The 16002-nt window shown below is 60.1% G+C and overlaps 1 protein-coding gene across 2 annotated transcripts in view; it reads left to right on the forward strand.

Moving 5' to 3' along the window:
* Window positions 1–1590: 1590 nt before the first annotated feature.
* Window positions 1591–16002, forward strand: part of COL27A1 (collagen type XXVII alpha 1 chain) — a 124993-nt gene continuing 110581 nt past the window's right edge. For both annotated transcript variants that reach the window (XM_079790348.1, XM_079790349.1), the window contains exons 1-3: window positions 1591–2021; window positions 6945–7015; window positions 10484–12204. In XM_079790348.1, coding sequence (XP_079646474.1) covers window positions 1963–2021; window positions 6945–7015; window positions 10484–12204 — 1851 coding nt within the window. In that variant the 5' untranslated portion in view covers window positions 1591–1962. The remainder of the gene's footprint in view (window positions 2022–6944; window positions 7016–10483; window positions 12205–16002) is intronic.

The following is a 16002-nucleotide window of genomic DNA, read 5'->3' on the forward strand; positions in this document are numbered from 1 at the left end:
TCAGCGCGCCCTCCCCGCCCCCAGCGGAGACTTCAAAAGGCCCGGCGGGCGCCGCGGCCCCAGCACCTATGAGCCGCCCCCTGCGCCCAGAGCCCGCGACGGAGTCCGAGGACGCAGAGCGGCCCAAGTCCCAGCGCAGGCGGACCGGGCAGGCGGTGCAGCCCCTTGCGCCCATGCCCCTCCCGGTGCCGCTGCGCTCCGAGCGCCCGCGCCCAGTTTAGGGAAGGGGACTCCGCACCCCCGCCCCCGCGCCCGCGCCCGGGGCTGCGGGGACCCATGAATACAAATGCCGTTAGGCGCTCGAGGAAGGACCGACCGTCCAGCCTCGCACCTAGGGACCCAGTAAGTGCCCCGGTGCTCCCGGAGTGCGGGGGGTACCGGTGTGTGTGTGTGTGTGTGTGTGTGTGTGTGTGTGTGTGTGTGTGTAAAGGTGTGCGCATGTGGGGAGGGGGTGCACATTGGGGGGATGATTGTGTTTGTGCCCGCATGCGGTGGGCACTGGCGGAGAACAGTGTGTAAGTGGGGGTGTGCCCTTATATGTGCACTTGGGGGTGTGTACATGGGGTGTGTGTGCACGTGAAGGTGTGTGCGCGAGGGTGTACTTAAGAGGATCTGGCTCGGCTAGTGTGCATTGGTGCGCGTGTAAGCACTAGAGTGCATGTGTCTGCGTGTGTGGAGTCTGGTGTGCGCCCTGGGGTATGTGTGTGTGTGTGTGTGTCTAAGAGGACCGTGTGGCTGTGTTGCATGTGAATGAGTGGGAGCATGTCTGAGTGTGGGTCCGTGTGGATGTGCGTGTTCGCACCAGTGAACAAGTCGTGGAGGTGGAGGCGGAGGCAGATGGGGCTTCTGATGCCAGGGCTCCGACTGGGGTTGTGGGTATGCGAATTTGCTGGGTGTTTGCCAGGGAATTGAGGTGTGCAGTTCTGTGCTCCAGTGTGGGATCTCAGGGAGCCTCTTTGATAGACTGCGGAGGGGCCGGTGGGGGGCGGCGGCGTGTTAAGCTCATTTCTTACCGAATGGAGAGGGAAGAGGGAGCAGGTTGACCAACATTTAACAAGCACACCCACTGCACGCCCAGGAGTCTGTTCTCCAGGGAATTCTGAATCTGGGAGGAAAAGTGTGTGCGTGCGTGTGTGTGTGTGTGTGTGTGTGTGTGTGGTAGGACACTGGTTGTCGTGGGAGTCTGGACACTGAGTCCTGGTCCCACATCTGCCCTTGGAACTCGGGGTTTCCTTCAGCATTTTCTGTCCCGTTTCTGCCTCTATCTCCTTCTCCCAACTCACAAGCCAGAAGTCCCAAATCTCTGAACTGTGATCAGGCCGGTGAATAGCCCTGGCCAGTGCATTCGTCTCCGTGAATCTCAGTTTCCCCATCTTTAGAGGGGCTAGTTGTCTCAGCCGGGCTGCAGTGGGCTGGTCCGGGGTGTGTCCCCGGCTGCGGCCGGCAGGGGGCAGCAGGGGGCAGCAGAGGGCGGCCCAGCTTGGGGAGGAGAGAAGGTGGAGAGCCACCGCGGGCCGAGACTTTAAATCGCCTTCATTTCCCCCAAATCCTTCCTTTTCCTCTCCTCCCCCAGGCCGGCGGGAGGCTGCTTCCACCGCCCTCCGCGCGCTCTCGCCTGGCCTTGCTCTGTCTCCGGGGACCGCCAGCAGCCCGCCTCCAAAAGTTTGATCATCTCTCTCTCTCTTTTTTTCTGCTTCTTCTTTTCGGTGGAAGCAGAAAAAGAGTGAGGCAGGGGCAAGCGCAGCGCCGGGACTCCTGGGACCATGGGCCTGGCGCGGGCGCTCTCGGGGCCCCGGCCGCGCTGCCTGGCTGCCCTGGCGCCCCTGGGCGCGGGGCTGTGCTGCGGGTGCGGGGGCCGCGCGCTCTGAGCCGGCCTGGCGTGGTGGGGCGGGGGGTTGGCGGCCCCATGGGGCGCGCCCACACTTGCCCCCCGGGCTCGGGAGCATGAAGTAGGGGCCCGCCATGGGAGCGGGAGCGGCGCGGGGGGCCCGAGGCACAGCGGCGGCGGCGGCGCGCGGGGGGTGAGTATGAGCTTGGGGACGCCCCCTCCCCATCTTCCTGCTGCTCCAGCCGGGGGGAAGAGCTGGGGTTCCCTCCTGCGCCGGACGCTTCCAGCGGAACGTCAGCTTCCTCTCCCTTCCTGCGCCCCTTGGAGGCGGGCGGCCAAGGGTTAACGCAGGCTGCGCCCCCGGCCCCGGGGTTGGCGGCCCCAGGGTTGGCGAGCGCTGCCTGCTCTGCGCTGCCTGGCCGGCCCCATCACGCTGGGGCGGGGGCCGAGCCGGGGAGGGTCCGTGAAGAGCCAGCCCAGCCCGGGGTCGGGATTGGGGGCGGGTGGTGGCGCCTGGAGCGGGGCTTTTTGGATGCTTGGGGGCGGAGGGGTCTCCAATTCTGCTTTCTCGGTGTGTTCCGTGGCCAGTGTCCTCGGGTCTCCAGCCTGTAAGTCTCGGTTTCTGGCTGTTCTTGGGAAACGGCCCCCAAGTTTCTAGGTTTCCATGTCTCGGCTTCTGCTCCTGTCTGTGTCTGTGTCTGTGTCTGTGTGTCTCTTTGCACGTCCCCGGTTTCTGGAAATCTTCGCGTGTGTGTCAAGTCTGTTTGGGTTTGTGTCTCAGTGTTTCCCTGCTTCTCTGGGGTGGGGGGTGGGGTCTCCGTTCCTGTTGCTTTCCCGTGTGTGTGTGTGTGTGAGAGAGAGTGAGTGAGAGCCAGCATGTCCGAGCGGAAAGGGCCCTGGGAGAGCACCCAGTGGAAGCCCTCGTTGTACATGCAGATGCGGAGACTGGAGGAGGGAGCGCCCGGGAGGGACAGGGAATTCCTAGGAGGGGCTAGTGGAGCCGGGACCCAGGGGCTCTGAGTCCCGGCCTGTGGAGTAGGAGTTGTGAGAGAGGAAGCGCGTGTGAGAGCCAGTCGCTGTCCTGTGGGTGAGCGTGGCGGGGAGCTGGCGTGGAAGGGAGCAGCCCCTGGGGCTTTAGGGACTGTGGCTCATGCTCCCTGCCCAGGGAAGCACAGAACTTGCTGGCTGTCTGTCCTGCCCCCAGGACCCGAGGACACTCCCAAGAGGCTGGTCCAGGCTGTAGCTCCGCCCCCCTCCATGCCCGGCCCCTCTGAGCTGGAATGGAGGAGGATGGCCCCCCTTCTTTCCCATGTCTTGGAAAAAGAAGGCTGGCCGAGATCCCCCGCCCCCCACCGCACCACACACACACACACACACACACACACACACACACGGCACCAGTAAGCACACTGCTGACTCATTTTCTCCAGAAGACCCCGTGCCAGGGCAGATGCCAGCGGTTGGGTAGCAAAGTGGTGCCAGGCGAGCACCCTATAGCGGGGCCCAAGCTTTGGGCAAGTGGGCAGTCATGCTGCACGGAGGCCCAGCCTCTGCTTGCTCCTGTCTCTTTGCCTCCCTCTCCACTCCAGGGCCCCAGATCCTGTGCCCCCTGGTCCCGTGTGCCTTCCAGCTTTGCTCCTCCACACCTCTCCCCAGACCACGGGAGTGCCATGTTGGTGGCGGAGGCCTCACACCGGCGGGAGGCAGGCTGCATGGCAGAGAGAGCACTGCCACCAGGGACTGGGACAGAATCCTGCCACGGCCCTGGGAGCTTGGGCAAGCCTTTCTGCTTCTTGTTCTTCTCATCCACAACATGGGCATCTTCCTTCCCACCTAGCGGCTGGGGGCCGGGGGGTTGTGAGGATCACTGGGGCTGGGCTTGTAAAAGGTGTAGAACAGTGCCTGGCGTATAGTAAGCGCTCAGTACGCGGCAGCTGTTATTTGTATCATGATCCACCTCCTCTTCAATGGATGTGTGAGTCAACTGGAAAATTCTGGGCTTCATCCTGTCCAGACAGATGACCCATCTGTGTCCCCGTGGCAGAGGTAGAAGGTGTGAAGGAAGGAGCCTGGTTTGGGACGGTCTGGCCACACGGGGCCTGGCTAGTCCATGGAGGCAGGTGGAACAGGCCCATCGCCCTTCGCTGTTCTGTGTCCTCTGGGCAGCTTCTTTCCCATCTTACCCCTTGAGAGCACAGCCAAGCCCAGGGTCCTCAGGGCCCCCCTTTTTTGTGTGTTTCAGGGTCCCAGCACCCTGGGTCTCAGCTCTGGGCTTTCAGGGGGTGGGTGTGCAAGCTGGTATGGGTCTCCAAGACCCTGTATGTTCCCAGGTAACGAGGTTGGAGGAAAACCACACAAACCAGCTACACGTCCCAGCAGCCTAGTGGTCCAGGAGCCGCCACATGTGATGTACTGGCAGAGGGCTTTTCTCAGGGGAAATGAACGCCTGGGTTTCCTGCGTGGGGGGCCGTGTGGCCAGGCTGTGTCTCCAGGGTCAGGCGCCTAGCGTGTGGCTCCAGTTTCGGCTGCCTCCTGCCCTCTCTGGCCCCTCTGCTCTGGTCTTCCCGACATGCTGGAGCCCTGGCTTCACCGAGCCAAGGCCCACGAGTCGGTGGTGAAAATAGAAGTCTAGAAGAACAAAGCCCTGAGCCAGCGCAGGCACAAAACATTACTAGCAGTAGCCTACGCAGGATTGGAACGGGAGCAAAAGGATCGGCAGGACCTCCCTCCGGGAGCCAACTTTCCAGGCCTGGAGCTCCCTTAGAGGGCTGTTGGCTCCCCGGGCGGCCTCTCCGTTCCTGTCGGTGAAGGCTGGGACTCTGGTCTCTGGCGAGTCCCTGTAAGTCTCCGCCTTCTCCATGGGAGGCAAGGCCAGGGAAAAGGACTGTTCCTTGAGCAGCGGAATCCGATGATATGACGCGCTGTGTAGCTTTGGGCAAGTCACTTCCCCTCTCTGGGCCTCAGTTGTCCATCTCTACAATAAAGGGATGAGACTAGAATCTGGGCTCCAGAAGAACTCAAAGGGCCTTCTCCCACTCTGTATCCCCGCATTATGCTTTGGAAGTTTATGGGTCAAGTGCGCACAGAATCCAGGTCTGACGTGGTCAGTGGCATTTGTCAAGGTGAAGGGATGGGCGGGGGGGGGGGGGGAGGGCGACAAATACTTTCTGTAACAGATTCTGATCCCTAGCTGCCCTCTCTCTCCTGCGAGTCTTCTTTCTCTTGAATTTTGGAGATTAAACACATTCCCTCCTGATTCACCCTCTTATTCTCCGCAGAGCAGTCACCTTGGCATCACACACAGCAGGAAGCGCTGACCGGGGAGGCCGTGCGCGCTTGCTGCACCTTCTTTCTGGTCACTGGCAAATTCTCTCTGGCCTCTCGTGAGCAGCTTGGGAAACATGCTAATGCAAGTGTTAGACTTCACACAGTGAGGCTCGAGGAGCGAGTGCCGGTGCCTGGGAAAAGCCGGGAAGAGAGGGGGCTGGAAGGAAACGGAATGGAAACTAGTGAGGTTTCAGGAACACTGGAAAGCGAGGGGCAGCGTCTTCTGAGGGAGCTTTCTCAGAAAAAAAACACGAGTTCCGTGGTCTGCTGAGTGACCAAATGTGCAGTCCATTTATTGCAGGACTTCTCAGAGCCTTTGGTGGACAGTTGTGCTGTGGGAACTGCCCAGACAGGGATAAAGGAGGCAGTTCTTGCCCAATATATCTGGCCAGTTTCCTGTGACGTCCACCTGGTGGGTGGAGGAAAGAGGACTAGAGAATGATGACCCCAGCGCCTGCCCCGGGTGACATTGAGGAAGTACCTGCCCTCCCTAAGCCTCAGTTTTGGTCAAACAAAGATGCCTATTATGTCTTTTCAGGGATGATGGAGCTGCCATTTGATTCAAGTGGGCAGATCATACCAGAAGGCCAGCCTGTGCCTTCTCTCCAGGGCAGCTAGGCCCTCTGACCTTTAGTCATTGCTGGAGATGAGTGGATCCCAGCCTGTGTGTCCCAGCCTTGGCCCCCCTCTCTTCTCTTCCCCCGCCCGCCCCCCTCCCCCCACCCCCCCGCCCCATCACAGCTTTCTTGGCCAGCCATCTCTGCTTGGCCTGCGTCCTGGCCCGCCATCTCTGGCCACGTGCCGCCCCCCCCTCTGCCTGCTCGAGGATCAGATGCCCCAGGTAGCTTCGGGTATCACCAGTGGCTGCTCCCACAGGAAGGTGAAATCAGATCACTGCCTCTGCCCATCTTGGCAGGAGCCACTGAGCCCGAGCATTAACCCTTCCAGTCCCCCGAGTGCAAGGGCAGCAGCGACGGTCTAAGGGGCACTGGCATGGCTGGTGGCAGGCCAGGCCCTTGACATGCACGAGCTCATTTAATCCTCATGCCTGGCCATGCCAGCCATGTTTCAGAGGGGACAGGCTCAGGGAGGCTGAGGGACTCGTCCAGGGTCACCCAGCTGGTACGCAAGGGGGCCGGTTGCACCTGAGTCTGCCTGACTCCCCACCGTGTCCTCTCTTTTCTCCTCCCATTTTCTATCAGCGGAAAGCCAGCTGGGCACCTTCCTTAGCACACTTCTGCTCCTTGCCTTGGGCCTGGACAGTGAGTTTTCATCTCTCTATCCCTTTGAGGATGATGGCCATCCAAACAGACCACACTGGTCTTCCTGTCGAACTTTCGGCCCTGCCTGCACTACCCATTGGGCCTCAAGATCATAGGGCCATAGTACCACAGGGAGACCGATGCCCAGAAAGGGGGAAGGGCAGGGGCTGGCTCCTTGTCCCCCAGGGAGTTGGCGGCAGATTTTGAGCTGGACCCTGGGTCCCCTGACACCCAGGGCAGAGCTTCCTGCCCACTGCTTCCGGCCAGTGACCTTGGTTTATCATCCTGGAAAAAAGCAGGGTTGTATGTGTACCATATAAGCAGTTCCTGTCCCAAGAGGCTGTACCTAGAGACCCAGGAGCGTGGATTATTCTGACGGGGTCCTAGAGCCTGCACCTTGCCTCCCAGCCCCCCTGGGCGACACCGGGGTGGGACGGGGCTGGACGATCCACTCCCAACTCCCCAGCCGGATCCGGGCCGAGGGCTGGAAGCTGATGCCGCCTCTGCTTGTGTCTCCTGGTCTCTAGGGGGTTTCTCTTCACCTGGATCTTCGTCTCATTTGCCTGTCACCTGGCCTGCACCCAAGGAGCTCCTGAAGGTAACTCTCTCTTCTCTTTGTCCGGGAGGAGATGGGGGGACAGAAGGGTTGGGAGAATGCAGGGGTAGGAGACATCCGTGCCCTTAATGCCTCGGTTTTCTCATCAGTGGAATGGAGCTGATCATCGGCACATTCTCTCCGGCCGTGAAAGAATCATGTTCGATGTTTTGTGAGCGGTAGGAAGGGCTCAGTGCGGAAATGTGGAGGGGGGAGCCTTTCGTTCCTCTCCGGGCCACAATTTGGGTCAGCCACTTCGGGCCAGTCAGCCTCAGTTTTCCCTGTTTGTCCTGGGACAACATGGAGGCCACGGCTCTCATTGCCCGAGCCTGTAGCCGGCCCGCCCCTCCCCGTGAGATCCTGCTTTTCCCAGCGATCCCCGAGGAGCTGTCCAGGGGGGCCAGGGCGGCAGTGGACGGACTGGCTACACAGCTGCCCCTTGAAACTGAAACCTCTCCCACATCTGTTTGTCAAGCAGCCACCAGGCCTCTTAAAATAGCAGCCCTTCCCCCTTCTCCACACCCGCCGTGTGCGGGGCAGGCCGCCGGGCACTCCCAGCGCCCCTGTGGCCTGACCTGGCCGCCGGGCAGGGATTGGGCCCCCTGGGAGGGGAGGGCCATGCCCGGAAGAGACTCCTGCTGCTGCCCGGCAACATTTTGTGCAAATGTCATATTTTCCGAGCTCGCTGTTTCCCCCACAAAGTAGGTGAACAGCTGTCCAGAGTCCTGAGTCAGGCGCTGGGGGTTGGGGAGAGGCTGGAGCTGCGTGGAGCCAGGTTTATGTAATAAAGGGATCTTGCTGCGGCCAGCTGGCTGGGCCCTTCCATCTTGGCGTTGGGCTGCATTCGTTCCCCTGTCCCCTGGCTCCCCAGCTCTGATGGGATTCTGGATGTGTCTCCACCCTGCGTTCCAACCTGTCTGAGGGCCTCCAGCACAGGGTAGCATCGCGGCTAAGAACAAAGACCCCGGAGCCAAGTGGTCAGGGTTCCAGCTTCAGCTGGGCCTTTTATGATACGCTACGTGACCCTGGGCAAGTTATTATAGCTCACTTTCCTGACCCTCATCTGTAACGCGGGGATAACAAACACCACCGGCTTCACAGATGATTGAGAGAATCGATCGCGTTAAGGCATGGAAAGCACTTGGTACATAGTAAGTGCTCAGTAAGTGTTAGTTATTATTATTATTTTTTTTTATATATATTTTATTGATTTTTTACAGAGATGAAGGGAGAGGGATAGAGAGTTAAGTTAGAAACATCAATGAGAGAGAAACATCGATCAGCTGCCTCCTGCACACCCCCTACTGGGGATGTGCCCGCAACCAAGGTACCTGCCCTTGACCGGAATCGAACCTGGGACCTTTCAGTCCGCAGGCCGACACTCTATCCACTGAGCCAAACCGGTTTCGGCAGTGTTAGTTATTATTAACGACATTGTTTACCCGGAAGTTCGGGCAAGAACAGCCCCTCGCTCTCCGCGGTGGAGCCCGCAGTGATCAGAGGCTCGGGAAGCTCAGCGGTGACCACCTCTGCCCCAGGAGAGGGAGTTCGGGGCTCTGCCCGTCGGGGAGGCGTGGAGACTGGCTGGTGTCAGTGTTGAAACCTGCCTTGGCAGGATGATAAGGGAAACCTCATCAGTGCCACCTGGCCTGGCCAGTTGTCATTTTCCCTGGGCGAGTGCAAGTGGCTGTAAGCTGCGGTATTCTGGGGGGAGGTGTGTGCAGGCCCAGGGGCCTCCTGGGGCTGCTGAGGGGGAACAAGTGGCTCCCCAACAAGTGGCTCCTCCATTTTATATGTTTATATGTTTATAGTGAATAATACTCTGTGATAATGAAGCGGGTTTCAGTGATTAACATGTAAAATATACTGCTACTCAGAGAATCCTTAGCAGTTTGCTTTAGCGTAGGACCTGGGGGCAAACAGAGGTGGGAGAACGGAGGAGTGTGAAGTGAAATGAAGGCCCTCAGGTCCCAGGGAGGAACAGAGGTCTTCAATGCAAGTGACTGAAGCAGCAGCCTGAAGCTACGGAGCTCTTAGAACAGGGCCCTCTCCAGGTCTCGTTTCCCATGTCTGACAGGAAGGGAAACTGAGGCCTGGGAGTCAGGAAGAGACTGGGCCAGAGTTTCCTGGTGCAGGGCGAGGCGAGGGGGAAGAGATGGGGAAGACTACCTTTTCATCTCCCAGCAACCCTATGATGGAGGCACTTGTTGGGGAGCCACAGTCCAGACTCATGGTGGTCTTGCCTGGCTTTAAGGCCTGGCCTTCTGCCTCCAGAGCCTGCTGTGCAGCCATTATGCTGCCCGGTCGCCAGCACCCAGGTTCTCCGTTTCTCCCAACCTGTCTAGCTGCCCATCTACCCATCCACCTGTTCATCCGCCTCAGCTGTCGATTGAGGGCCTACTAAGCGCTGAGTGCAGCATTCAGCCCAATGTATACCCGTCCCACTGGGTAGTGAGAGAGAGAGAGCATTCCTCACTCAGGGGCTAGGTGCTGAGCTCAGGGGAGGGGGCCCGAGGACTGACCCAGACCCCAATTCAGGGCGCGGCCTCTCTGCCGGCCAAGACAGCTCAGAGCCAGAGTCTGCAGACCCTGGCAGCCCAGCTGACTGACAGCGGCTGAATGGCTCGTGAGAGGCAAGTTCAGGTCGCCTTTCCATAAACACCTTTCCTCTTGCTCTGGCTGGCCCCGCTGCCGTAATTACTGGGCGGATGTGACCTGGCCAGACCGCCGTCTGCCCGAGGACAGAGGCTGCAGGGGTGCCGCGATGACTTCCCGGCTCTCTCCAGAGCCACACGGCGAGGGCGGCGTCTTTGGAACTGTCCGCTCCCTTCTGTGCTGAGAGAAGCTCCCCGGAGCCTGCTCCAGCCAGACAGAGGCCTCGGGCGTGGGAAGGGACTCAGTGGGTTCCTAAAGGTGGACATCCTGGCCAAACTCCGGTGGCATGTCCATTCCTGTCACCCCGCTCCCTCACGTGTGGGCCTGCTACCTGGAGGAGACAGCTTCTGAGGCAGAGAGAAAGGGAAACAGGTCTCTGATACTCAGCGCTAGCACTGGGTGCTGATCATTATTTTTAATATTAATAGCTATTGTTGGAAAATGCTTATTTTGTGTCAGGCACTTTTTTTTTTTCAAGTGTATTAGCTCATTTAATCCTCACAGCATCCTTCTGAGTGTATTACTGCTGTTGTCCCATTTAACAGATGGGAAGACCAAGGCACTAGAGTCACAGGGCTAGTAATGATGGAGCTGGTATTTGAACTCAGGACGTTTGGCTCCAGAGGCTGTGTTTCCTGCCACCAGGTGCAAGATCATGCAGCCAGACAAGGGACTGGTTCCAACTCCGCACTCGCAGCCACACCCATGGGGCAGCGGGCAGCGGAGGCCGATGGTCCTCACTGCCCGCGCACCTGCAGGGGTCCGGGCTGGCGCAGGCCCTGACCGTGCCCTCTCCCCTCCGCCCTCCCTCTCCAGATGTGGACGTCCTCCAGCGGCTGGGCCTCAGCTGGACCAAGGCAGCGGGCGGCCGGAGCCCCCCACCCCCAGGGGTCATCCCATTCCAGTCGGGCTTCATCGTTACGCAGCGGGCCCGGCTCCAGGCCCCCACGACTGCCATCATCCCTGCCGCCCTGGGCACAGAGCTGGCGCTGGTGCTGAGCCTCTGCTCCCATCGGGTGAACCATGCCTTCCTCTTCGCCGTCCGCAGCCGGAGGCACAAGCTGCAGCTGGGCCTGCAGTTCCTCCCCGGCAAGACGGTCGTCCACCTGGGACCCCGGCGTTCCGTGGCCTTCGACCTGGACGTGCACGACGGGCGCTGGCACCACCTGGCCCTGGAGCTCCGTGGCCGCACGGTCACCCTGGTGACGGCCTGCGGGCAGCGCCGGGTGCCTGTCCCGCTGGCTTTCCACAGGGACCCAGCACTCGACCCCGAGGGCTCCTTCCTCTTCGGGAGGATGAGCCCGCACGCGGTCCAGTTCGAAGGTGCCCTGTGCCAGTTCAGTATCTACCCTGTGACGCAGGTCGCTCACAATTACTGCACCCACCTGAGGAGGCCGTGTGGCCAGGCCGACATGTACCGGCCCCACCTGGGACCCCTCCTCCCCCGGGACTCGGGCGCACCCTTTGCCTTCCAGACCGACCTCGCCCTGCTCGGCCTGGGGAACCTGACCACTGCCATGCCAGCCCCGGGCTCGCGGCCAGCAGGCAGGGGACTCAGAGGGACGGTGGTGCCCCCCACACCTACCAAGCCCCTAAGGACTAGCACCACAGACCCTCACAAGCGCGTCTCAGTGGGAGACCCAGCCCGGACCCCACTGCCACCTGCCAAGCTGTCAGCGAGCCGAGAGCTTCCTCCCGTGCCCCGAGCCCCTCCTGCCAGCTCCCCCACACCTGTCCAGTCCTTGCAGAAGAGCACAGCCACCAAAACCCCCAAGAGCCACCCAACCAAGCCTGAAGCCCCTTCTCCTCCCATTGCCCCTGTCAAAAGCCCCCGCCCCACCCAGAAGGCAGCTCTCTCTTCCTCCGGAAAGGCAGCCCCTCCCACCAAGAAGCCAGTGCCACCCACTCTTCACCCAGTCCCTGCCCAAGTGTCCCGCCCCACAGGGAAGCCGATCCAGAGGAACCTTGTAACGCCCCGACCCCCACCGCCCAGCGCCCGGCCCCTGTCCCCCGCTGCTGGTGCCTCTAAAAAGCCCTTCCCCCCAGTTGTCCAGACAGAGGCCAAGATGAGCAGCCGTGCCAGTGAGCCGGCTCCCGCCCGCACCAGCACACACAGACCTCCCCAACCCACTGTTTTGCCCCCGTCGCCTGCCCCCAGTCCTGGCTCTACCAGGACCACTCGGCCTCCAGCCACGGCGATGCCTCCCACCCTCACTCCTGGTTCAGTCCCCACTGGAAGCAAGAAACCCACTGGATCAGAAGCCACAAAGAAAGCCAGACCCAAGAAGCCCGCCCCCCTCAAACCCGGGAAGGCAGCCAGGGACGTCCCCATCCGTGATCCAACCACGGGGCCCAGCCCCCGACAGCCCCGGCCCGGCCGGCAGACCACCCCGGCCCCAGCCTTGGCCCCGGCGCGATTCCTGTCCTCCAGCCCCTGGCCCACGAGCAGTGGCTATTCGTTCTTCCATCTGGTGGGACCCACGTCGTTCCCGCTGCTGATGGGATCGCCGGGGCCGAAGGGAGACTGTGGTTTTCCGGTAAGAATGGGTGAGCTGTGCGTGTGGCCAGGAGCTCGAGCGGGTAGCTGGGGCGGTTGGGTCCAGTGCTCGTTCCTCAAGGGCAGAGGAACAGAAGCGGCTTAGAGCAGGAAGCTGGTGATGAGCGGTCTTGGGGCGAAGCGGGGGGGCCCCCACTCCTCCACCTCGGCCGTGTTCACGGGTAGAAGTCCTGCTCTGGATTCGTGACCCACTGAGCCAGATTCGGGTCAGGTGCAGAGCACCCTCGGGCTTTGGTTGGCCCAGGCCCCAGGTCATTCTTTGCTACTCCAGGGATAAAGGTCAAGTGGCTTAAGGAGAGCCGTGAAACGGCCTGGCCCGGGTCATGCCGCCTCCAAGGCAGCTCCTGACTCTGGGAGCAGAGCTCCTCGGGCCACCAGCTTGCCTGGGAGTCCCACGTGGGTAGCCCTGCTGTTTTGTTTGGCACATGCGACATGGCTTAAACATTTTTAATACGTTACTCACGTTTTAAAAATGAGAGATTTCTTAGAAAAGACCCAGTGACCAGCTTCTCTTGGAAGGGGCAGAGATGCAGGGGCCCTGGGCCGCGGCCAGGGCAGGGCGGCCCCTTTAGGCAGGCCCGGCCCGCTCTTGTCTGCGCCCGTCCCCCCATCTCCCGTCCCCCCATCTCCCGATTGGGTCTTCCAACCCCGTCCTTTCACCCATGTATGTTACTTGCCTGAATCCTGTAGACATTCGCTGTGTGGCCCCCTAGTAGAGGAGTTTGGGGTGAGGAGGGTCAGAGTGGACCCAAGAGGAGCAAGAACATGCCCCGTGCAGGAGGCATTCTCAGGGTCAATGCCTCTGGCTTGCCTGGGACTGTCTCCAGGGGCAGCGACCTTTCTGCTGCTGGAGGCCAAGTCCTACAGGCAGGGAATGATGGGACGGAGTTTCCAGGAAGCCTGGGCCTCGGCTCTGTGCTCCTGCCTTGGTGATGAGCACCATGTGGTTTCCTCCTTCTGGCCTCTGTATTTGATATTCGGGCTTACGAAGCGGAGACAGTGGCAGATGCTGGGAGTTCCCGGGCCTTCCCAACACACTTGATTATTTTTAATAATCATTAGGAATAATATTTACTCAGCCTCTCTGCAAGAGGACCGAGGGCCCATTTTTATCATAACCATATTGTAGAACGTATGGAAATGGCGTGCATTGCTTTGTGATTATGTCAACATTCTGCTCAAGTCCCCGAGTTGTGCAGTTGGCAGGGTAGAGAGTTGGGAGCTGAGGAAATGAGGAATCCTCCAGGTGACCCAGTCCGACTCAGGCCCCAGGTGCCTGGGCCCCTGTCAGCTCAGCTCCCAAGCTGCAGGGGTGCCGGCTCACTGGCTGTGAGGTTGAAAGGGGGTGAATTGTCTCCCTCTGACAGAGGGCAGTGAGGTTCAGGGTGTCCACTCTGTGTAGTGGAGGAGGAACCCTGCCTCCCGAGCTGCGTACGGTGTGGAGAGAGGCCATGTCCAAGCCAGCAGAACTGCGGCAGGAATGGACTTTTCGGGTGTAGCATCTGCCTTTGGGGCCGGTGGATGCCCGAGCCACACACTTCCCTCCTGGGTCTGGTGATGTGGGTCAGCAGGAGGTGAGGCCTCCTTCCAGATCGCCTGGAGCTTCCCCGAGATCGCAGAAGGTGCTGGAGTTGTCCTGTGCAGTGGATGGGTGCTTAGTCCTCATTCCAGCTCACCCCTCCTCAGCGGGCAGGGGAAGAGCCTGGAGACTGTGCCCAGAGAGGGCCAGGACTTGCCCAAGGGCACACAGCATGTAGGAGGCAGCGTTGGAGTTTATGCCTCAGCTCCAGACTCCAGGGCATCACATCCCTCCTCATGAATGTCCACTCTAAGACCCCAGGGCCTAGAGCTAGGAGGCTGGGGGTTGCAGAAGATGTGTCTGGCCCTGAACTTGGCCTCCAAGGAAGAGCTCAATGCTGAGACGCCTGTTTCTATCCCCGCCATGTGTATGCGTTACTTCCACATGCAAGGATTTCCCTTTAGCACCTCACAGGGACTGGTTCAGGGTGTGTGTGCTAATCCCTGCTCTCCCGATGAGGACACAAGGGGGAGAGGGACAAAAGACTTGGCCAAGGGCTCTCGGCATGTTCTTACAGGGGCCGGGATGCCTGGCCCTTCCTGCTCCTCCAGCCCCGAACGGATGAGGGCAAGAGGGAGGACGGCGGGCTGCCCAGGTGCCATCCCGCCTCCGGCCCCATGCTCTCCCTAATCCCACCCTCCCCATCTTGGAATCTAGCCTCACTCCAATAGGAACCCGGTCCTCTGTGTGGCAGGGAGCAGACTGGTCATTTGTATTTCACCAGATGCCAGAAATTATGAAGTCAAAGTGGAGACCCGACTGAGTCGTGACAGGAACTCCTGTTCCTTCTGTCCTCTCTTCTCTGCCCCCAACCTCCCTATACATTCAGAACTGAATCTCAGCAGAAGCTCTGCTGCCTGGGACATGGGGCTTAACTGTCCCCAGACGGGGATCATGCAGACCTGGGTTTGAATCCCGGCCCCAACCCTTACTAGCTCTGTGGCCCCGACTCCCCTCAGCCTCAGTTTCTGCAGAATGTCAGATGGGGCTCCCAGCTCCTGTGAGGAAGCAAGCTGGATGCTCTCCAGGGCTGCCTTGGAGAGCTAGTCTGCTGGGTGACTTGGGAAACTGCTCTCCTCTCTCTGGAACGGTCTCCTCCTGTGACACGACATTGGAAGAGCTTCCTCCTTAGAAATGACTGCGGGACCTTTCGGAGCCTGAGAGGGTGTGTGGGACTGGTTCTGCATGGTTCCCCAGGGACGTGGGACGGGCTGATGGAGGCTGGGACAGAGCTCTAGGCCTGGGCCTGCCAGGAGTTGTAGCCACTGAGCGAGGAAGCTCTGTGGGAGCCCCAGGAGCGGGGGGAGCATGGAAAAGCTGACTGGGCTGGGGAGGGGCGGGGAGGCTGTGGTTCAGAGGCTGCACAGAAGCTGCACAGAAGCCCCACGCCTGGGAGGAGGCGAGTCAAGGCCTTATTTATTCACTCGCGGGCCGCTGGCATTTGCACGCGCATGCACTTTTTGCAGGCGTCACCTCGGGGAGACCCGGCTGAGGGCCTGGCCCACAGCAGACGCTCCATGACTATCTGTAAATGAAGGAATGTGATCCTCGGAAAAAAAAACAAAAACAGGTTGTCTTGACTCACGGGCTGGGTTGCTTGAGGTTACCCAGATCTTTGCTGGTAGTGGGATAAGGAGGCCGCACGGAATGCAAAGGCCTACAGACTAGATTTGGAATGACCTGGGTTTGAACCATTCCCTTATCCAGCCATCCTTTCCTTCTTTCAACGGACATTGATCGAGTGCCTTCTTGGTGTCTGGTGCTGTGTGACCTTTGGCAAGTCACTTAGCCTCTCTGAGCTTCAGTTTCTGCCTCTGTGAAATGTGAGTCTGGTACCGCGTACCTTTCCAGGGTCGTTGTGTGGACGGAGTGAGATGCACCCAGCACTAGAATCGCAGTCCCAGCGGATTTCTGTGGCCGATGTGCTGATTGGTGAGGTGGGGGCATTGTGCACTAAGAGAACCAGGAGGGTTTGAGCACAGGAGGACCTTCCTACGGTTGACGGTTAGGAATTGGAACTAGACCTTGAGAAATTCACCCCTGACGTCAGTATCACCTGGCACCCAGGAGAATGGAGGGGTGTTTTGCTGTCTTTACCATATTGCGTTGGAGCTCCTTACTGTGTGCCTCGCTCTGTGCCAAGCAATCTGCATGGTGCACCCTGCGACTCCAGGAGGGGAAGAGGGGAATTGAGGAGAG

This window comes from Cnephaeus nilssonii (genome assembly GCF_951640355.1).
Source record: "Cnephaeus nilssonii genome assembly, chromosome: 14".
Classification (NCBI taxonomy): domain Eukaryota; kingdom Metazoa; phylum Chordata; class Mammalia; order Chiroptera; family Vespertilionidae; genus Cnephaeus; species Cnephaeus nilssonii.